Below are 19,589 nucleotides of genomic sequence, written 5' to 3'. Positions count from 1 at the left end.
TAGGTGACTCCTAACTGTACACATACAGAATAATTAATTACATTATTAATTGATATACCTTTATAGTTTTGAGTCAATATGTCAATACTGAGAGTTCCAATCAATGACACCCTACTCAACGCTACTCAATCGTTGTGGAGGAGACAGCTTTCCCATACAGAAACATTTAACCTCTATCAAAGATGCTGCTGTATCGGGCCAAAAATAAATGTTAGGAATTATGAAATAATGACACTTTTGTTACATTTATAAGAAAAAACCCATCTCAAGCTGTTTTTGCTAATAATAACACCACTCACCTCATTCCATGCAACAAAAGACTGTATTAATTTTGTCTCCTTTGCAATATGAATGTTCACATAGTTCTAATCTTGTCAATATGCATGTCTTATAACAGTTTAATGGCAGGTGTGACACCTCTTCTTTCAAGGGAAACTGTAACTGACATTGACATCCTTTGTTCATTTCAATTCCTTAGGCATCTCTATCGAAATTAACCAGTTACCCTGCATGGTTAACACTTTCTCTCGATGTTTGGTTTCCATAAAAAACACATTAAAAACCTGCTATGACCTGTCCAGGTGTGGTTTTCAGTCCGTCCTAATTGTGTACGAAGTCTCTGTTATCCTGCGATCAGTGTTTATTAGCAAGGAGAGTTTTCACAGTGTTTGTTTGTTCAAGCTGCATCGAGCAACACTGTTTTCACGAACATTGTTTCAGGGTATCAAATAAATCTCGGAGCAAGAAAACAGTGGCGTTTCTACAGATTAAGAAAATATTTAACACTCCTTTGTTGCGTAAGAAAGTATTCAGTCTGTTAATCTTTTGTTAGAATTTCCAGATTATCATCGGGATAATTAATCACGGTGTAATATAATAATTTATTCATATTTGCTCTATTGATAGTACAGTGTTGTGTTTGTGATATTCTGGTCTTTTTGCCCCAAAATATTGTATTTGCTTGAATTTTGTGTGCAAAGCATACATTTAACATGGAACTTGGCATTTGTTCTTCATTGTTCACATGAGAGATGCTAGAAAATATTTGTGTAGGACATTTTGTAGTCTTTAAAAGAGTTCATTAGATTTATGTAAAGTTTCATAATAATATGACCACCTCTGTGGTCTAGTGGATAGAACATCTAGGAGAGTGGAGATCTGGAAAGTGAAAGGTTGGTGGTTCTATCCTCGGCCGTGTCAGATTAAAAGATGCTTGGCATTAAGGGATAAAACCAGGTGAGGTGAGGTGAAATGGGGTTTAACGTCACGTCCAAGATTATTGCACCTATGTAGCGACGTGCATGTACGTGTGTGTTTGTGTGGCTGCTTGTACTAGTCCGGACTGATGCCGATTTATAGTGCTAGCTCACTGAGATACCATGCCGCAGTGTAACATGAATACCCCACTCAGATACAGTATACTGACTCCGAGCCGACCAGTCCTTGTTTTAGCCCCTTAATGCCGAGCGCCAGACAGGGTAACAACAAGTACCATCTTTTGACATCTTTTGGTATGACGCGGTCAGGGATCAAACCCAGACCCTCCGCTCTCCAGGCGATGCTCTACCACATGACCATGGAGGCAGTCGATAAAACCAGGACTGGTTGGCTCAAATGAGTATGCTATGTCTGAGTGGGGTGTCCATGTTAAACTGCAGAAGGGTATCTCAGTGGGTTAGCACTATGAAACCAGTATTAAGTTCGGACTAGAACAAGCAGCCACACACATGAATGCACTTCGTTTTATTAGTGCAATAAACTAGAACATGTCTTTTAATCCCATTTCACCCTAACACATAATAAAATGTTAGATTAGGGATATCAAAAATGTTACAAAATGTATATTGGATGGCACTTCTGTTGTTGCTGATTGTCCAGGGAATGTATTCAGGACGTCAGGATTCATTTATGTATCGAAACATCGCAAATTTACACCTGCGGAGACAGTACAGAAAGCACCCACAGGGAAAGACACCATTGGTCATCCCCAGCCCATTCAGACTGATTTATGTAAAATAACTGGGGGAAAACATCCAGTCCCTCCAAATTATCACTTGTCTCGGGCCGACGGACTAGTGGTCATATCTGTCCCTAGCCTGTCTGTGTATCGATTCATGTTTTGAGATTGTATCAATTTTGGTCGTGTAATTTTTACAAAGTTTCACAAATAAGACAGCCTGATAACTACTCATGTTCATATTACCTTACCACATGTTGTGAATGAAATTCTGTATCGGATTGCATAATGTTTTAAGAATGACACTGAATCAGCCAGTCATTCGAGTTGAGAAACTGGTTGCCATCGACAACCTCGTTAGCTGGCTCACCTGGTCTTATAATTAGTGCTGGGACGACACACCAACTGTGCGATCCGATACGTATCATGATATCTTACTCACGATCTGAATGTATCACGATACTTGCATGTGCTCTTAGTCTTATCTGTGGTGCGTAAGCCATGTTTTTCATAGACAGGATGGCCAAATACCTGGCATACTGATGATTTACAGTTGGCAGTGTCAAGTATGGCACAATGGATTAAAATATTTATGTTTTCATTGCACTACTGATTAGTGTTTAGTGTTCAGTTATTAAAGCAAACATTTAAGGTCAGAATCGATATTTTTTACTAAGTGTGCGACTGTGATAGATACTTGTATCAAGAAGTTAAAAATTGCAATCCACCGATGCATAGATGTATCATCCCACTACTAATTATAGTTCATGCAAAATCAGCACAAATTATGTATCACAATGTGTATCGTATCATGACTTCAGTATCAAAGTGTTAGGCAGCATCCTGAACTGACTCCTGCAGGAGATATCGCGTACTATTTTGGATGGTAAATAGAATCTGACCATGTATTTTGACATCAAATATATCAATGCTTATCATTGGAGTTTTTATCTGTTAATGACTTGTGTTAATATATTGTATATCAGAACACACTCGGGTGAGATTCTCAATGTAGCGACATGTGAGGTAGTTGTATCAGGACACCTTGAATTATCTCAGGTTTTGTTTGTTGTTTAACACCAGACAATCCAGTAACTGATATTATGAGCAACAACCCACCCCATCAGGGTATGATGACATGCAGTCTACTAAGTCACTGAGCCTCACCACCGGATCAATTTAGTCACTGAGCCTGACCACCTGATCAATTTAGTCACCGAGCCTCACCACCGGATCAATTTAGTCACTGAGCCTGACCACCTGATCAATTTAGTCACCGAGCCTCACCACCGGATCAATTTAGTCACTGAGCCTGACCACCTGATCAATTTAGTCACCGAGCCTCACCACCTGATCAATTTAGTCACTGAGCCTGACCACCTGATCAATTTAGTCACTGAGCCTGACCACCTGATCAATTTAGTCACTGAGCCTGATCACCTGATCAATTTAGTCACTGAGCCTGACCACCTGATCAATTTAGTCACCGAGCCTCACCACCGGATCAATTTAGTCACTGAGCCTGACCACCTGATCAATTTAGTCACCGAGCCTCACCACCGGATCAATTTAGTCACTGAGCCTGATCACCTGATCAATTTAGTCACTGAGCCTGACCACCTGATCAATTTAGTCACTGAGCCTGACCACCTGATCAATTTAGTCACTGAGCCTGATCACCTGATCAATTTAGTCACCGAGCCTCACCACCTGACCTTTAGTCACTGAGCCTGACCACCTGATCAATTTAGTCACCGAGCCTGACCACCTGATCAATTTAGTCACTGAGCCTGACCACCTGATCAATTTAGTCACTGAGCCTGATCACCTGATCAATTTAGTCACCGAGCCTCACCACCTGACCTTTAGTCACCTCCTGTGCTTGTTCGCTTGCTTGTTTGTTGTTTAACGCCGCACTCAGCAATATTCTAGCTATATGACAGTGGTCTGTAAATGATCGGGTCTGGACCAGACAATCCAATGACTGACATGATGAGCATCAAACTACACATTTGGGATAAGGTGACATGCACCAACCAAGTCAGCGAGCCTGATCACCCAATCCCGTTTGTTGCCACTTATGCCATCAGTCGCTTTTTATGGCAAGCATGGGTTGCTGAGACCTATTCTACCCCAGATCTTCACAGGTCACAACTATGCCTAGCGTACAGTAAATACAATTGGAATTGTAAATCATCTAGTCTAGTGATGTTTTATATCACTAATTTCTCCTGTTAGTTCACCTGAAGCCATACAATGTAGTTTTTTACTCTGCATAATGCTTAAAAAATCTTGTTTTCCATAATACTGCATCCCCTAGATGGAGGTGTGTGCATTATGTTTGGGTTGGCACTATAGTCAAGAAAAAGTAATGTATCACTCTGAAAATTGTCATAAATATTCATAAATTAAACAAAACAATAATTTGACTTGTTTAACCAACAGCTTCACCAGGAATAAGATGATTCTAGGACTTTGAGAATGCTTTCAGCTTCATCATCGTGTCAAATGATGCAAGGAAATCCCTTATATTTTGTCATTTCTTTTGACTCAAAAAAAGGGCTGTGTCCACTTGAGAATAATGGTCACTATATCAATGTGAGATATTGTCTCGGAAGAATGCTGTTTCTTTTTAATCTTTTGACTCTCCAAAAAAGGGCCATGCCCAATTGAGAATAATGGTCACTATATCAATGTGGGATATTGTCTCAGAAGAATGCTGTTTCGATTTATTCTTTTGACTCTCAAAAAAGGGCCATGCCCAATTGAGAATAATGGTCACTATATCAATGTGGGATATTGTCTCAGAAGAATGCCCATCCAATATGTCTATGCAAACAAGTGTCTCAAGAGAATACCTCCAATGTCCAAGTAATCTTTTCCCCACAAAGTCAAGCCTCCAGTTAATTTACAAACAAACACAACATATGGATAGGTCTTAGTGGCCCCTGGGTGGCATTATCCTGGTAAATCAGCCAGATCTTTCTGTCCATGGACGGAATATAACTGGCACAGGAAATATGTGTGTGTGTCAATGTTGCCGGTAGCTCCCTGCATATTGGTACTTCTGTGAGACATGAGGTAACATCATTGAGAAGATCTTCTCACAAATTACCTGGAGTTTTCACATCAGGTTGAGGAATTTCGGCCTCATGGTTTGTTTACATGTGGATTTCTGCTCAATAAATAGTTAATGTGCTGTTTGAACAAAAATCAAACAATTAGTTCAGTGGTCAGTGTACGAGTATTTTATGATCTGGGAGTCACCGTGACAAGTTTTTGTCAATATTGTTGTCATCTCTTTGCTAAAAAGATTTAATGCTTCATTTAGTAATCCTTTCTATTCATGCAGTAGTCTCTCCCCATGGCATATATGTAATACATAGTCGCCTCCATTCCAATCTCAAACCCTTCTCAGCCCTAGCAGCCTCTACTCATCCCCTTCTCAGCTCTAGCAGCCTATACTTATCCCCTTCTCAGCTCTAACAGCCTATACCCATCCCAAACTCAGCTCTATCAGAATATACTCATCCCCGTCACAGCTCTATCAGAATATACTCATCCCCTTCGCAGTTCTAGCAGTCTATACTCATCCCCTTCTCAGCTCTAGCAGCAGCCTATACCTATCCCAAACTCAGCTCTATCAGAATATACTCATCCCTGTCACAGCTCGATCAGAATATACTCAACCCCTTCGCAGCTCTAGCAGTCTATACTCATCCCCTTCGCAGCTCTAGCAGACTATATTCATCCCTTTCTCAGCTCTAGCTGCTCAATAAATAGTTAATGTGCTGTTTGAACAAAAATCAGACAATTAGTTCAGTGGTCAGTGTACGAGTATTTTATGATCTGGGAGTCACCATGACAAGTTTTTAAAAATCTGTCATGAGTATATGAATGGTCTGAGGTTTTGTCAATATTGTTTGTCATCTCCTTGTTAAAATATACTGTAACAGAAGTAGCAATCAGTTGATCCAGATCTTGTTGGGTTCAAGATAACAGAGTTTGACTGTATATCTATTCATGCTCACTGATGTCACTGCTACCATGTGTGTGTCCCATACATGTCAATTGGTGGGGAGTACAGGTTATAGAACAGGTCCCCAGCAACCTATGCTGGTTGTAAGAAGCAACTTAATTAATAGGGTGGTCAGACATGGTTACTTTGGTAATTTGGTTGATTGTGTGTGGTCATTCACTAATAACATGAATTGTACCTTTAAATATAGGTATTTAAATATATAAAATCACTGGATTGTCCAGACTTAGTTATTTACAGACTGCAGACACACAGCTGGAAAATTGCTGAGTGTGGCTTTAAACAACAAACAAACAAACAAACATCTTTCAAGCTCCACGAAAAAGGAAGTACCTTTGAAAGACAAAACAAATTAGGTCCTCAATTTACATCCCAAGTCTGCGATCTTGCAAAGCATACATCATGCCCAAACTAAAATTCCAACTTTGCTCGGAATTCTTCTCTTTTTTTGTACAGCAATGTGAAGTGTGTTGGGTGAAATCATTTCACTGTTGACCTACTGCATGTCTGCCACTCTCAAATGTCACGCTAAAGGCCTGTCCATCTAGAAAGAATGTGGAGTATTTGTGACCTGAAAGACGTACATGCTCATTTGTGATATCAGCATTTGTCTTCTTTGAAGCTCGCAGTGGTGCAAGTGTTGCCTCCCGAACTGCTAAAACACCTGTGTTTCACACAGTGCTTGTGCACCCATTACAGTATTTTCATGAGTATAGTGCGCACCCATGTATAATGCGCACCCCCCTCTAGCGGATTCAATATTTTGGAGAAAAAAAAATATTTGAATACCAAGCGCAGAAAAAAAATTACACCGTACCCCTGTAGCGAAGTCCGGCAAACGAAGGGTGATGAGAAACTTGGTCAGTACAAATTAGAAATTTGAGATAAAAAATCACCAGACATGTTGATTTACCATTTAAATTGTATTTATTGTTCTGCTAAGCATTGTTTTATATCCAGGGATTAAGATTACCTTGTGTATTTTCTCGTACACTAAGCCGGACACAGCAATCAGCTGTACACACGTTTTCTTGGAATCTACCGGTGATTCGGTCAAGACACACCCTATGATATAACTTTACAGGATTTTCATGCAAGGATCCTCAAAAATTGTCTTGCTCAAGTGGCACAGATTCCTAAACATGTTCCATCATCATTACATGTATCGTCATCATGAACAGAGATGCTGATTTTAAGAGTGTCAGACCCATGAAGATCCAGGGTAGAATAGGTCTTCAGCAACCCATGCTTGCTGTAAAAGGCTACTATGCTTGTCGTAACAAGCGACTAACAGGATCGTGTGGTCAGGCTCGCTGTCTTGGTTGATGCATGTCATTGTATCCCAAATGCGTGGATCTATGCTCATGATGTCAATCACTGGATTGTCTGGTCCAGACTCGATTATTTACAGACTGCCGTCATAGAGGTGGAATATTGCTGTGTGTGGCGTTAAACAACAAACAAACAAACTTATGAGTGTCAATTTCAAAACACACCTGTCAGATTTTGACATTCTTGCCTTCATGATGATAAAAGCTGACATTATTTGATTATCAGTTGAACTGAAATTACTCATGTCATCAGGGGGCATGGTTGGCCCAGTCGTCTAAGGTGCCGCGATTCGCTGTGCAGAATTGCGTCCCTTGGGCAAGCTAGAAACCTATGATTGTGGGTTCGAATCCCGGTTCGCCCCAATTATGTTTCTAGGTTTGTCAGCACCATACCTGTGCTCGTGGGTTTCACCGAAGTGGTAAACTTCTGAGACCTGCATCACTTCAGGCTTTCCTCCAACATTAAGCTGACACGCTGTGATATAACTGGAATCCTGTTAAAAGCGGCGTTAAACCCAACTCACTCACTCACTCATGTGATCATGGTGCAAATTGTGTTTGATTACAAACTGCCGTCTTGATAAGGAACACATACAACAGTTTATTAAGGTGTTGACAGCCTCGTGTTCTATTGGTAAGCATCTGCCCAGAGAGTAGAAGGTTGGGGTTCTATCCCTGGGCATGTCATATTAAAAGCTGTTAAAAGATGGTACTTGTTGATACCCTGCCTGGTACTTGGCATTAAGGAGCTAAAACAAGGACTGGTCAGCTCGGAGTCTGTATACTATGTCACTATATAAATCTTCAACCCAACATTTAACCCCATTTCACCTCACCACGAGGTGTTACATAACATTGACTTAAGTCATTTGCATGGCTCCCCCAGAAACACTCGCCTAAGTCCACCTGCACTGGGTGTTATTTACTTCAGACAATTCGCTCTGTGCTGCTGAGAGAGAGGAGATTTTTTATTCTGAATGTCTACTTGTTTGGGGTTATTTTTAAACTGATTTTTTTTTCTGGTGACCTTTATTTAAAGGTGTATCATTATGTAATCAACATTGTTTGAAATTAGCCTTACTCTGCTCATCTGAGGCTAGTAAGCTTCAAGGAGCTCTCCTACCATGTAGGCACATATACATTGCAAGTCTGTAGCAGGTGAATTTTGCGTAATAGTGAAAATAAAGTTAATTTCTAAGCATTCATGTGATTCAGCAATAGACATTGTGTTCCTGGGGACTGGGTTAAGTTTGGTCATGAGCAGATTTTTTTTTTTGAGGTATGAGGTTTGAGACCTTTCTCATCTAATGGGGATATTATTTGAATACATGTGTTGCGTAAGAGAAAGTTGTGCATCCATACGCTCATGTCACCTCTCTTTTTGAGGAACTATTTTATTCCACGATATAGCTGGTTGTTGTATGGCTGTCAGTGTAAACATGAAGTCACACGTACTAAATATTATTGTGTATAGATCTTGGCCTACATCCTTTGAGGTAAGAAATTGTGATAAAATCTTTATAAGAATTGACTTTCACTTTGTGTGAGTTCATTGGAGTATGAACCTTGAGTGAGGGCCAAACATTGTATGGCCCTCACTGTATGAAGGTTCATACTCTTATGAACTCAAACAAAGCGAAAGTCAATTCTTAAACAGTCACCATTTGAGATACGATTGACGAAGTGTTCAAAGCAGTATTTTACCTAACTAACTCAGCCAATATTGACTACAAACGGGGACTCAGGTGGTCCAGTGGACTTAGGTGTCCTCTGTTCTTGTTCTGAACTGTACACCCTTGTATTCTGAACTGTACACTCTTGTATTCTGAACTGTACACCCTTGTATTCTGAACTGTACACCCTTGTATTCTGACCTGCACACCCTTGTATACTGAACTGCACACCCTTGCATTCTGAACTGTACACCCTTGTATTCTGAACTGCACACCCTTGTATTCTGAACTGTACACTCTTGTATTCTGAACTGTACACCCTTGTATTCTGAACTGCACACCCATGTGCTCTCAACATTGTTTCTTTGTTTCTTTATTTACACAATATTCCAGCTATATGACAGCGGTCTGTAAATAATCGACCAGACTGTCCAGTGATTGACATCATGAGTATTGACCTACGCGGTTAGGATGCGATGAGATGCATCAACCAAGCCTGACCACCCGATACTGTTACTTGCCTTTTACGACAAGCATAGTCGCCTCTTACAGCAAGCATGGGTTGTGAAGACCTATTCTACCCCAGGTCGTCACGGTGGCTCTTAACTATAAACTCTTGTGTTCTTATCTGTAAACTCTTGTCTTCCAGAATGAACTTTTCCTGCTCGTGACGGACCAGGGCTTTCTGACCGAGAGCAGCGTGGTCTGGGAGACGCTCTCCAACGTGGAAGGGGACTGCCACTTCGTTGATGCCAACTTCCGCACGTACACCAAGCCGGAGCCTGTAGGCAACATCACCCCGGGTAGCGTGCCTGTTGGCAGTGATCAACAGATTGACCAAGAGTAAGCAGCATTTCCGTTTTCCGATATATACCGTTTTTTTTGACAGGGAAAATATGGCTTGGACAGGTATATTCTGGGCCTATCAGTCCCTGTGGCAGGTAGAAGGTTGGACCTCTACTGTAAATGTGCTTTCCGTTTGCCGTACAAATCAAATACTGGCAGACAGATGATGTATCTGGTTTTCAGGGATCCATTCATATATTTTCACCGTTATTTGCCTTTTAGGCAAGTGGAAACTGTTTTGGCGGATCATCGAGACTGGTTATTCTCTGGCATTGTCATTTTCTGTTTCATTGAGATAGTTTTTCCAGTCTTTGTTTCCTCTATACTTCTTGAAGGTTCTATTTTTGTTATTATTTTGACCACCAACCAAAGATTTTGAGAAACCAATCCATAAACATTCTAATGAAAAAGCATGCTGCCTGTGTCATCAGCCAATAGTCTGAATCTCAAGTCTGGTAAAACTTCATTTGGTCTAGCAAGACTAAAATGGTGCTGAGAGACAGGCTTGAAGACTCAAAGTTTTGGTACAGACTGAGACGGGCCATAGGACAAGGATATATTTGTGTCCCATTGTTTCCAGCTACCAGGTGGCGCTGTCTCTGCAGCAAGAGGCAGAGTTACGGGAAGAGCCGGAGACGGTATGGGGGCAGTACACGCAGGAGAGCAGTGCATTGCAGATGGCTGAGTAGGTTTGATTCACAATAACCTGTCATTAAAGCAGTCCAGGCTCTGTTCCACCAAGCCCCGTACTTTAACATACGATAGTCATACTGCTAAGATTGATTTGTGGAGAACGGCCCCAGCCAGATTGGTTACATCTGGTAGAGGATTCTTTGGATTCTTTGGATTCTTTTTGTACAAACATTTTGCTGTGAAACGAAAGGTTAAAATAAGATGATTTTACTATTAAAAAGAATGCATCAGGGTCCGGAAAAAAATCTTTCAGAACATTAGCCATCAGTGCGTTATAATAGGTTGTGTAAATTGTGTGTACAAAATGAAGTACAGTATTTGATGTAATAAGCGCCCCGCTCTAATAAGAGCCCACGGCGATATTTGCTAATATATTGGCTAGTGAACAATCCCAATTAGCACCCCTTTCGATTGATCAATGTACAGTTATTTATTTGTGTATAATACGCAGTCATGTGTTATATGCACCCTTAATTATGGGCAATTAACTTCTGGAAAATGTACCTGTCGTTTATAATATGCACAGACCTTTCTTTTGTATCATTTCAGGCTGTCAGCATAAAACTTGAAATTTACGATCTTTCAATTCTGTTTTTCTTTTCTCCAAAATTGTATTCTTTTAAGAGACCCCTATTTTTAATTTCGGGGCCTCCAGGGTGCTTATTACGTTGAATATGGTAATAGAAACTCGAAATCTCGTACTCTGACAGATTAACAATAGTAATAGAAAAGAATCTGGTGTTCTTTGATTTCTTTTGAGGAGCATATATGAAAAAGCTAATAATACATGATTTTGTTTCAATGATGAGGTTTGATGTTCAACATAATTAGTTGTATATAAATTTGAAGGTATTGTGTCATCCTGTGAATACATTTGAGTGAGTGAGTGAATGAGTTGTGTTTAACGCCGCTTTCAACAGTATTCCAGTTACATCATGGCATGTCAGTCTAATGTGGGAGGAAAGCCCGAAGTGATGCAGGTTTTAGACGTTTACCACTTCCGTGAAACCCATAAGCACGGGTATGGTGCTGACAAACATAGAAGATAATCGGGTTGAACCGGGATTCGAACCCACACTCAAGGTTTCGGGCATGCCCAAGGGACACAACTCTGCACAGCAAATTGCGAACTTAAACAACTTGGCCATCTGTGCCCCTTGAATATGACCTTGTTACAGTGTAGTGTCATGATGTATGCCCCTTTTCGTCAGTTCTGAAATGAGGTGGTGAATAACTCCGATAAGCCCAGCTCCATGCATGAACTCTGTGGGACCCTACGATTGTCCAATGTCTAATTATGATTATGGGTAGAGTTGATGGGTGACTTTCAGTACATTTAGGGGGTTCATGGCATGAATATGGGGCCTAGGTTGGCGACCTGTGACACGCTTCACTTCATTTCCGGGATTATTCATGACATATCATTGCACATGCTCGGGGTTCCGTTCCACAAAATGATCTTAGCACTAAGATGATCGTAACTCCCATGCTTTAACATAGGCTTACGACTAGCGTAACGCTAAGATCGCTTTGTGGAACTAGGCCCAGAAGGCTTATGATAGATAGGGCTTGTAATGTTCGATTGAAAGTAGTCAACCACTGATACACTGAACTTTGAGTGTATTTCTTACCAGAATAGAATGTCAGTATATATGTTATTTTGAACTATTTATTGTTATTGTTATTCACAGTACTTGCAGTGTAAGTTATTTGAGTCCGTTCTCAATTTGTATGCATATAGGATGCATTACATTGCATTTTGGCATTTCACAAAGGCTGACAACAGTCATGGAGCTATGACAGCTTTGTGAAAATGGACAAAGATAGAATGTTGCTGTCGTGATAAAACTGCGAAATTGCTGAAAATGCCACAAAAAACTCTTCATGTGCATTTTGACTTCCAGTCATGAACTTGCACGCCGTCTTCAAGAAGAAGAAGATAGACGCGCTGCTGCCGCAGTCAATGCAAGTCAGCAGAGAGCAGCACAGCAGCAACAACAAGGTCAAGGTCAAGCTCAAGCTCTAGCTCAAGGAGGTCAAGGTCAGCCTCAAGCAGCAGCAGCAGCACATTCCTCCAACAGCCGCCAAGGCCGCGAGAGGCCACGGGAAGAGAAAAAGGATAAAGATGTAAGATATGGCAGATGCTACTCAATATTAAGACTCAAGTGGTAGAATCATGTGAAGCAGTTTCGGTCCTAGGACCAAGCATATTCTTGTTAGTCTGACATTCCTTGGCCAAGGACAAAATAAGGTCAGCCTCAGTGAACAAAGCATTCCTAGCACTAGAACTGTCAAGACTCCCTAGACTTGCCATAGTTGTGGCACTAAGATTGTATTGCTGAACAAGGCATAGGGTCTTATTCCACACAGTCAACTGAGCACTAGAACTGTCAAGACTCCCTAGAAGTGCTGTTGTTGTAGCACGAAGATTGTATTTCTGAAAGAGGTATAAGGCTATTCCACACACTGAACTGAGCATTAGAACTGTCAAGACTCCCTAGATTTGCAGTAGTTGTATCATAAACCGTTTATTATCCCCTGCCCAACAAAGTTGGCAGGGGATATAGAAATGGGCTCCGTCCGTCCGTCCGTCCGTCACATTTCGTTTTTGGAGCATAACTCATAAACCGTTCAATATTGTTTCATCAAACTTTGCAGGTCTGTCAGGTACATGCTGAACTGGTGCCTTTTGCTATTTAGAAATTTTAGAAATTTTTATTTTTTTACGTTTCCATGGAAGGAAGATGGACTAAGGTTCCAAACTCTTCTTTTTTTTACAATTTCCATGACAAGTTCCACCTCGGATAAAAAAGGTTAGGGTTTGTTTAGACTTAATTATTTCATAAATTCTGCAACAGGCGCGGGGGATATAGCCACTTTGTTGGGCAGGGGATATAGAAATGGGCTCCGTCCGTCCGTCCGTCCGTCACATTTCGTTTTTGGAGCATAACTCATAAACCGTTCAATATTGTTTCATCAAACTTTGCAGGTCTGTCAGGTACATGCTGAACTGGTGCCTTTTGCTATTTAGAAATTTTAGAAATTTTTATTTTTTTACGTTTCCATGGAAGGAAGATGGACTAAGGTTCCAAACTCTTCTTTTTTTTACAATTTCCATGACAAGTTCCACCTCGGATAAAAAAGGTTAGGGTTTGTTTAGACTTAATTATTTCATAAATTCTGCAACAGGCGCGGGGGATATAGCCATGTTAGTGGCAAACTCTTGTTCAAATTCAACTGCTTCATTAATGCAAGACTAAGAGATTTTATTAATTTGATCATTTACTAGATATGTTCTCATTGTATATTTTAAATTTTTAGAAAATGTGAAATAGAAATATATGCACCATGTTTTGAAATTAATAATATTGCTTCCTTTCATTTTCATTTTCAGTGTACAATATTGTGACACAACTGGCCTGGTTATGGAGAGAGAGCGACTGTGATAATCTCTACCATTTAAATCACTGCCGCAGGCTCATCAACTGTTAACAGCATTGCTGAGGACTTTGATAAAGGGAGATAACTGTAAAACATGTCTGCATACAGGGAGATAACTGATTAGTTGTTGCTGTCACTTAGTAGAAGTGGGACATTTGCTATCATATGATGCTATGTATTTTCAAGAAAATACTTGTCTACAATACCATTGATAAATGTCAGCCCAGTAACTCATGAATATACAGAGGTAATGCATATAAAAACAATTTACAGTTTTTAAACAGAACAAGTTTACAGTGTGGATGTAAGTGTAAGTGAAAAACACCATGGCATTAGATCATTTGTCATCACTTAGACCAGGATTACTGTAAAGGTTAGTGTTTTCAAAATGGCCGATCAGAGGTCCACAGATTGTTTACTGGTACACACAGGAGACCATCTTCATCAAGTACTTCATTTCCCATGGGTAAACTACTTGTAAAAAGGGGCGGTCGGGTAGCCTAGTGGTTAAAGCGTTCGCTCGTCACGCCGAAGACCCGGGTTCGATTCCCGACATGGGTACAATGTGTGAAGCCCATTTCTGGTGTCCCCTGCCGTGATATTGCTGGAATATTGCTAAAAGCGGCGTAAAACCATATTCACTCACTCACTCACTTGTAAAAATTTAATGTACCCAATTAGCTTCCTCAAGAACTGAATGTCGTACAGTGGGTAGTGTGACTCATTCGTGACCAACTTGTGTTATACCGGGACAAGCCGAAAAACGACTCCTGCCCCTCTCATGGCCATTTTTGCGACCAGGTTCGGTCTTAGCGCAAACGGGCATACCTAAAACAATTGTCAACTTATTGTGTAATGGGTCACAAATATTTCCCCATGTATTATATACTACTCAAAAGAAGTTAAGGATCACCTGATTTTTTCATATTACAATAGATAATCTCTCATGTCATGACAGATTAACTTTACCAATATGAAAGAATCGGGTGATCCTTAACTTCTTTTGAGTAGTATATATATTTCGGATGCAATTTAAAGAACATTGAGACATGCGGAATTTTCAGTATGATTGAACACATTTAACTGTTTGTTGGGTATATATTAAGATGCAAGACAAAGACCCCTCTAAAAATATTTGGACATTTTCACTTTTGGCAAATGCTTCTTGAACACAGCTGTGTCTACCAGTAAATGACCATGTAGACTGGACATTCTCTACTGTTGCCATGGTTACCTGAGATGGTTATTGAGAATCTCTGGACCATGTTTGCAGGAATCTATATTGTGAGAATATACTTCTGGCCGTGTTGATTTACAGTACAGATAATATTGTTGTTTTTATACCTAGGTTGTTGATATTTTGAAGTGCCAGTGTTTGACAATTTCAAACAATGTGTTTCTGTTATGTTAATGTTTAAAGAAAGAGCATATGGTGGTTATGAAATATCATATGCATTCTCTTTGATGTGATGAAAGTCATTTTGATAAGCATGAAGTATCTAAATAAGAAAACATTCAACTTTAGGGATAACAAGTTCTTGTTTAATGTATTTAGCTACGTTTTGATGTAGATTCTTACACCGTCATCAAGCTGGACATATATATGCAATATACCAGAAGATGCTGTCCATAAAGTTGTATGTTTTCTTATTTACTCACCAATTTCTGGAATTCCAATCAAACAGTTTATCTGTTTATGAAGTATCTGTTTTACTTTGGTTTATGCATGACAAGAACATCTGGTTAAAATCTGGACATTCAAAGATGAATGAAAAAGTTCGAATCGCTGATGTATTTATAGTTCGACCTCAAGTAAGCGAGTTAGACTAAGATATGGTCCCCGAAAAACTTATCTATAAGGTTAAATAAAAATAATTCTAAAGAAGGAACAATTGTTTAGGAACCCTCATGTCTCCTATTTTCAGCCCAGAGATGAAAGCAGGGGTCGATTTAGCTGCTAGCCCATTTTCCCGTGGCCAGTTAAAATTACAAATGGCTTTCAAACGTAAAGAAAATGACCCATCTGGCTACAAAACTTCACCCCTTCTCCATGTATGTTTAATTTTTTTATTTTGATCATCTCGGTACAATGACAACCTGCCATTTCGTTATGTTGTGTACAACAACATCTTTATTTGCTCATAAATTACTATGAAATGAGGTGAATCGAAACCAAGATTTAGTCTTAGAGTGCAGGAAAAAATTTTTTTAGGGGTGAGGAGTTCTAAAATTGTCAGAGTCCTGCTAGGTAGCTACATGACCTCAGACTCGGTCAGTCGGTCACTTCGAGGCCTCCACCATTTAGTTGTAGGCCGGTTAGTTTGGAGAAGGGCCAGTAACTCTTAAAAAGGAGCAAGCCCTGCTGTCTACATAAAAAATTGTTGTTAAATCTATCCCTGTGAAAGGGTAATGAATATAGGATGCTGGTTCTTTGAAGGGATGAGAATGGAATGGTGGTGATTGTTTTATAAAAATTATGCTGGGGAAGGCGTAAGAGAGACAAGTGAGGGTTTGGTTTGACTTGATTTCTTATGGCAGATGTTGCTAAAAGACCATAGATGATCCCAAGATGCCCCAAAGATGCCCCCAAGATGCCCATTCTAAAAAACCCTGAAGAAGGTATTGACCTGAAACCTTTTTCCTTCCTTTTTTTATATTTATCATTTTTATTCTATTTATTTAGCATTTTCAGTTGTTATGGCAATGTTTTCAACCATCTTCTGCATGACTGCTTCAAAATATTGTGTCAACTTTGTGATGGAATAATATTTGCTTGACCGATTGGGAGCTGAAAGATTAATTGTAATCAGATCCTAATATCTCTATACAGATATGTGTGAAAGGTGGCACAGACACAGTGTTAACAGGGGTTTACCTGGACATTCTCAGTCGGCCCCAAATCTGCAACAAATGTCCGCAAAATTTCCCAAATGGGAATTGAATATTTCCCCGTTCCTGTTAGTATTGTTAAAACTAATGTGATGGCTGGGTCAAGGTGACCTGTGACCAGGACCAATGAGGAAGAGAAATGTTAAAAAATATTAAATTCCAATTTTTGTACAAAAGAACATTTTTTTCCCTAATATGCCTGCCAAGATTTCTCAGTTTGGAATGCTAGATAAATCCCTAGTTAAAGTTTATTTTAATTACGGGGTAGCACCGTAGCAAGGGACTGTTGCTAGTGACGTGCCAAATAAACCTGGCAGGTTTTTCAGGGTTCGAAACTCCTTGTATTATAGTGCCAATGGCATGGTTAAAATAATGCATGATTCCTTGCAGTCTGTGCCCTCCATCCCTGTCTTTCTTTGTGGTCATTTATCAGCATTGATGGACGATAACACAAGTTCAGTTTGATACCCTTGTCTTTCAGGTTTTTATTTATTTGTCTGGGTGAAAAATCATAAAACTGGATTTTAGACATTTGGATTGGAAGGCGTATGGTAGATATGTGTGGACATTTGATTAATGGAAAGGCATTCGAAGAAGGAAGCATTGGAACCTAAAATATTCATGTCTAGTGGCTGAGGATAATTACATAAGTGTCACGATAATTGTCTGATGGTTGTAGTTAATTGCCAGATTTGGCCCGCTTTTAGTTACTGATGGTGACTAGTCAAAGAGAGGTTAGAGAAGGAAGGTTATACACAGACACGTATGCAGCAGAGTATGTTATATCTAGTCACTTTAACTAGGGTATAATCACTTTGATTCAATAAGCCTTTACAATATTTCACACTGACTCTGAAAAACAAAAAAAACAAAATTAAAGGTTATATTTTAATAAATATTAAAGAATTAACTTAAGATGTTTGAAGGAACCAGTAAATCAGTGGTAAGTGATAAACATATTTATTGGACAATCACGATAGTGTCCAACTGGTATGCCTCTGAATTCTAATGGTGTACAAGCATCTGTTGAAACCGTAAACCAAGAAATATAAAAACAATCCAACTAACTGTCTTCAGAATACCTGCGACTGGGAAACTGACATGAAGGATAGGATCACAATATAAATCATTGTTCTCTTGTATGTCCGTAGTTGGGGCTTATTGACATTCTTTGTGGTCAGGGATCGGCAAGAATTTCAGAGTAAGTTCTCATAGCAGGCAAATTGGGGAAAAGCATTATTTAGTCGAATTATTGTGACTTGTTTTGTGTGGAGGTCAATTTTCTTATTTTGAGTGGTATTTATGTTTGGAATCAAGTGTGGTGATGTAAAACTTAGCATTAATGTCTTTAAGGAATAGAATTTGTGGATGTCAACTTCTTTATTATGAGGAACAAAACGTTTCAGAGTAAATGCTTACTCATTCATCAGGTAAATGGATCCATTCACCTTATGTAGGAGTAAGCATAGATTCCGAAATGTTGTGTTCCTTATAATAAAGAAGTGGACATTCATAAATTCTCTTCCTTATATATCACTTCTAAATGCCTTTCAAAGACATTTATCTCTTTATTGGTGATGTCAGTGAAAGTCAACTTTGCGAAGCTGAAACATAACAAAATTTAAGGAAATCCTAAAATTGAGAAGAAGGAGATTTCTAAATGGAAATTTACCAGCGATCTTTTGACAAAAAACATGTTATAATCCTAGAAAATCTGAAAAGGAAAACTGCAATTTTGGAGTTTTTGCTGACATTTGTTGTAGACTTTGGGTCTCATATCAACATTCTGAGAACTGCATTGTTTGATAGGCATTACTTTGATGTTGACGGATGACAAAATAGACACAATTTATGGATAACAACTTCTTTATTTTACTGGAATGGCGACGTTTCGGTATAGATCTTTATACCGATGTCAAGCAAGGCTGAGAACCCCTAGATAAATCCTTAGTAGTATTTACTTTAAGCTTGATCTAGATTCACAAAGAACATCCTCAATCAAAAGCCTCCACTGCCCCCTTGGACAACTCTGATCTCTGACCTCTGACCTCTACCTTCTGACCAGCAGTCAGCATTCAAATCCAGCATTTTTGTGCCAGGTTTGTTTCTTATGTTTAGAGAGCGTCAGAGGTCACAGGTCATGTACTGGCAAACTTTGCCAATTTGGCTTCACATGCCTTTCGTATGGTGATGACTGTCCAAAATGGCAATTGGTAAATAGATCGTTTCGACAATAGATTCTTGTCAGAAATTGGGGAATTATTTAGAGGTTGTCAAATGATAGTGAAACCAAAATGTAAGAACAGTTCGCTGCCAAGAGTTTGCAATTCTGCTACTGTTGCATGGAATGAATTTGGAAGTTTTATGCTTTATTTATATTTATATTTATATTTTATTCCAAGCTACATTTACTGGGCCCCTTTAGTTATTAACAATAAACTTGACTTACTTATGCCTTTGCTTGTACGAACAATCATCTGCTCACTGGCTGGAACTGATCAACACTCAAATTGAAAACTAGGATTTAACCAAAATATGATTTGGAAAAGTAGGACTTAACCAAAATATGATTTGGAAAAGTAGGATTTAACTGAAATAGGATTTGAAAAGTAGGATTTAACCGAAATAGGATTCGGAAAAGTAGGATTTAACTGAAATAGGATTTGGAAAAGTAGGATTTAACCGAAATAGGATTTGGAAAAGTAGGATTTAACTGAAAT

At 39.4% G+C, this 19,589-nt stretch overlaps 1 protein-coding gene across 1 annotated transcript in view; it reads left to right on the top strand.

Annotated features, from left to right (window-relative positions):
* Nucleotides 1-14,920, top strand: part of LOC139462232 (ubiquitin carboxyl-terminal hydrolase MINDY-1-like) — a 48,074-nt gene extending 33,154 nt beyond the window's left edge. Inside the window, exons 6-9 of the mRNA XM_071243828.1 lie at nt 9,650-9,843; nt 10,427-10,531; nt 12,444-12,666; nt 13,934-14,920. Coding sequence (XP_071099929.1) covers nt 9,650-9,843; nt 10,427-10,531; nt 12,444-12,666; nt 13,934-13,948 — 537 coding nt within the window. The 3' untranslated portion in view covers nt 13,949-14,920. The remainder of the gene's footprint in view (nt 1-9,649; nt 9,844-10,426; nt 10,532-12,443; nt 12,667-13,933) is intronic.
* The last annotated feature ends 4,669 nt before the right edge of the window (nt 14,921-19,589 follow it).

This window comes from Haliotis cracherodii, unplaced genomic scaffold, assembly GCF_022045235.1.
Source record: "Haliotis cracherodii isolate W230 unplaced genomic scaffold, xgHalCrac1.p SCAF_15, whole genome shotgun sequence".
Classification (NCBI taxonomy): domain Eukaryota; kingdom Metazoa; phylum Mollusca; class Gastropoda; order Lepetellida; family Haliotidae; genus Haliotis; species Haliotis cracherodii.
Note: the sequence above shows the minus strand (reverse complement) of the source record. Positions and strands in the feature narration are given on the sequence as shown.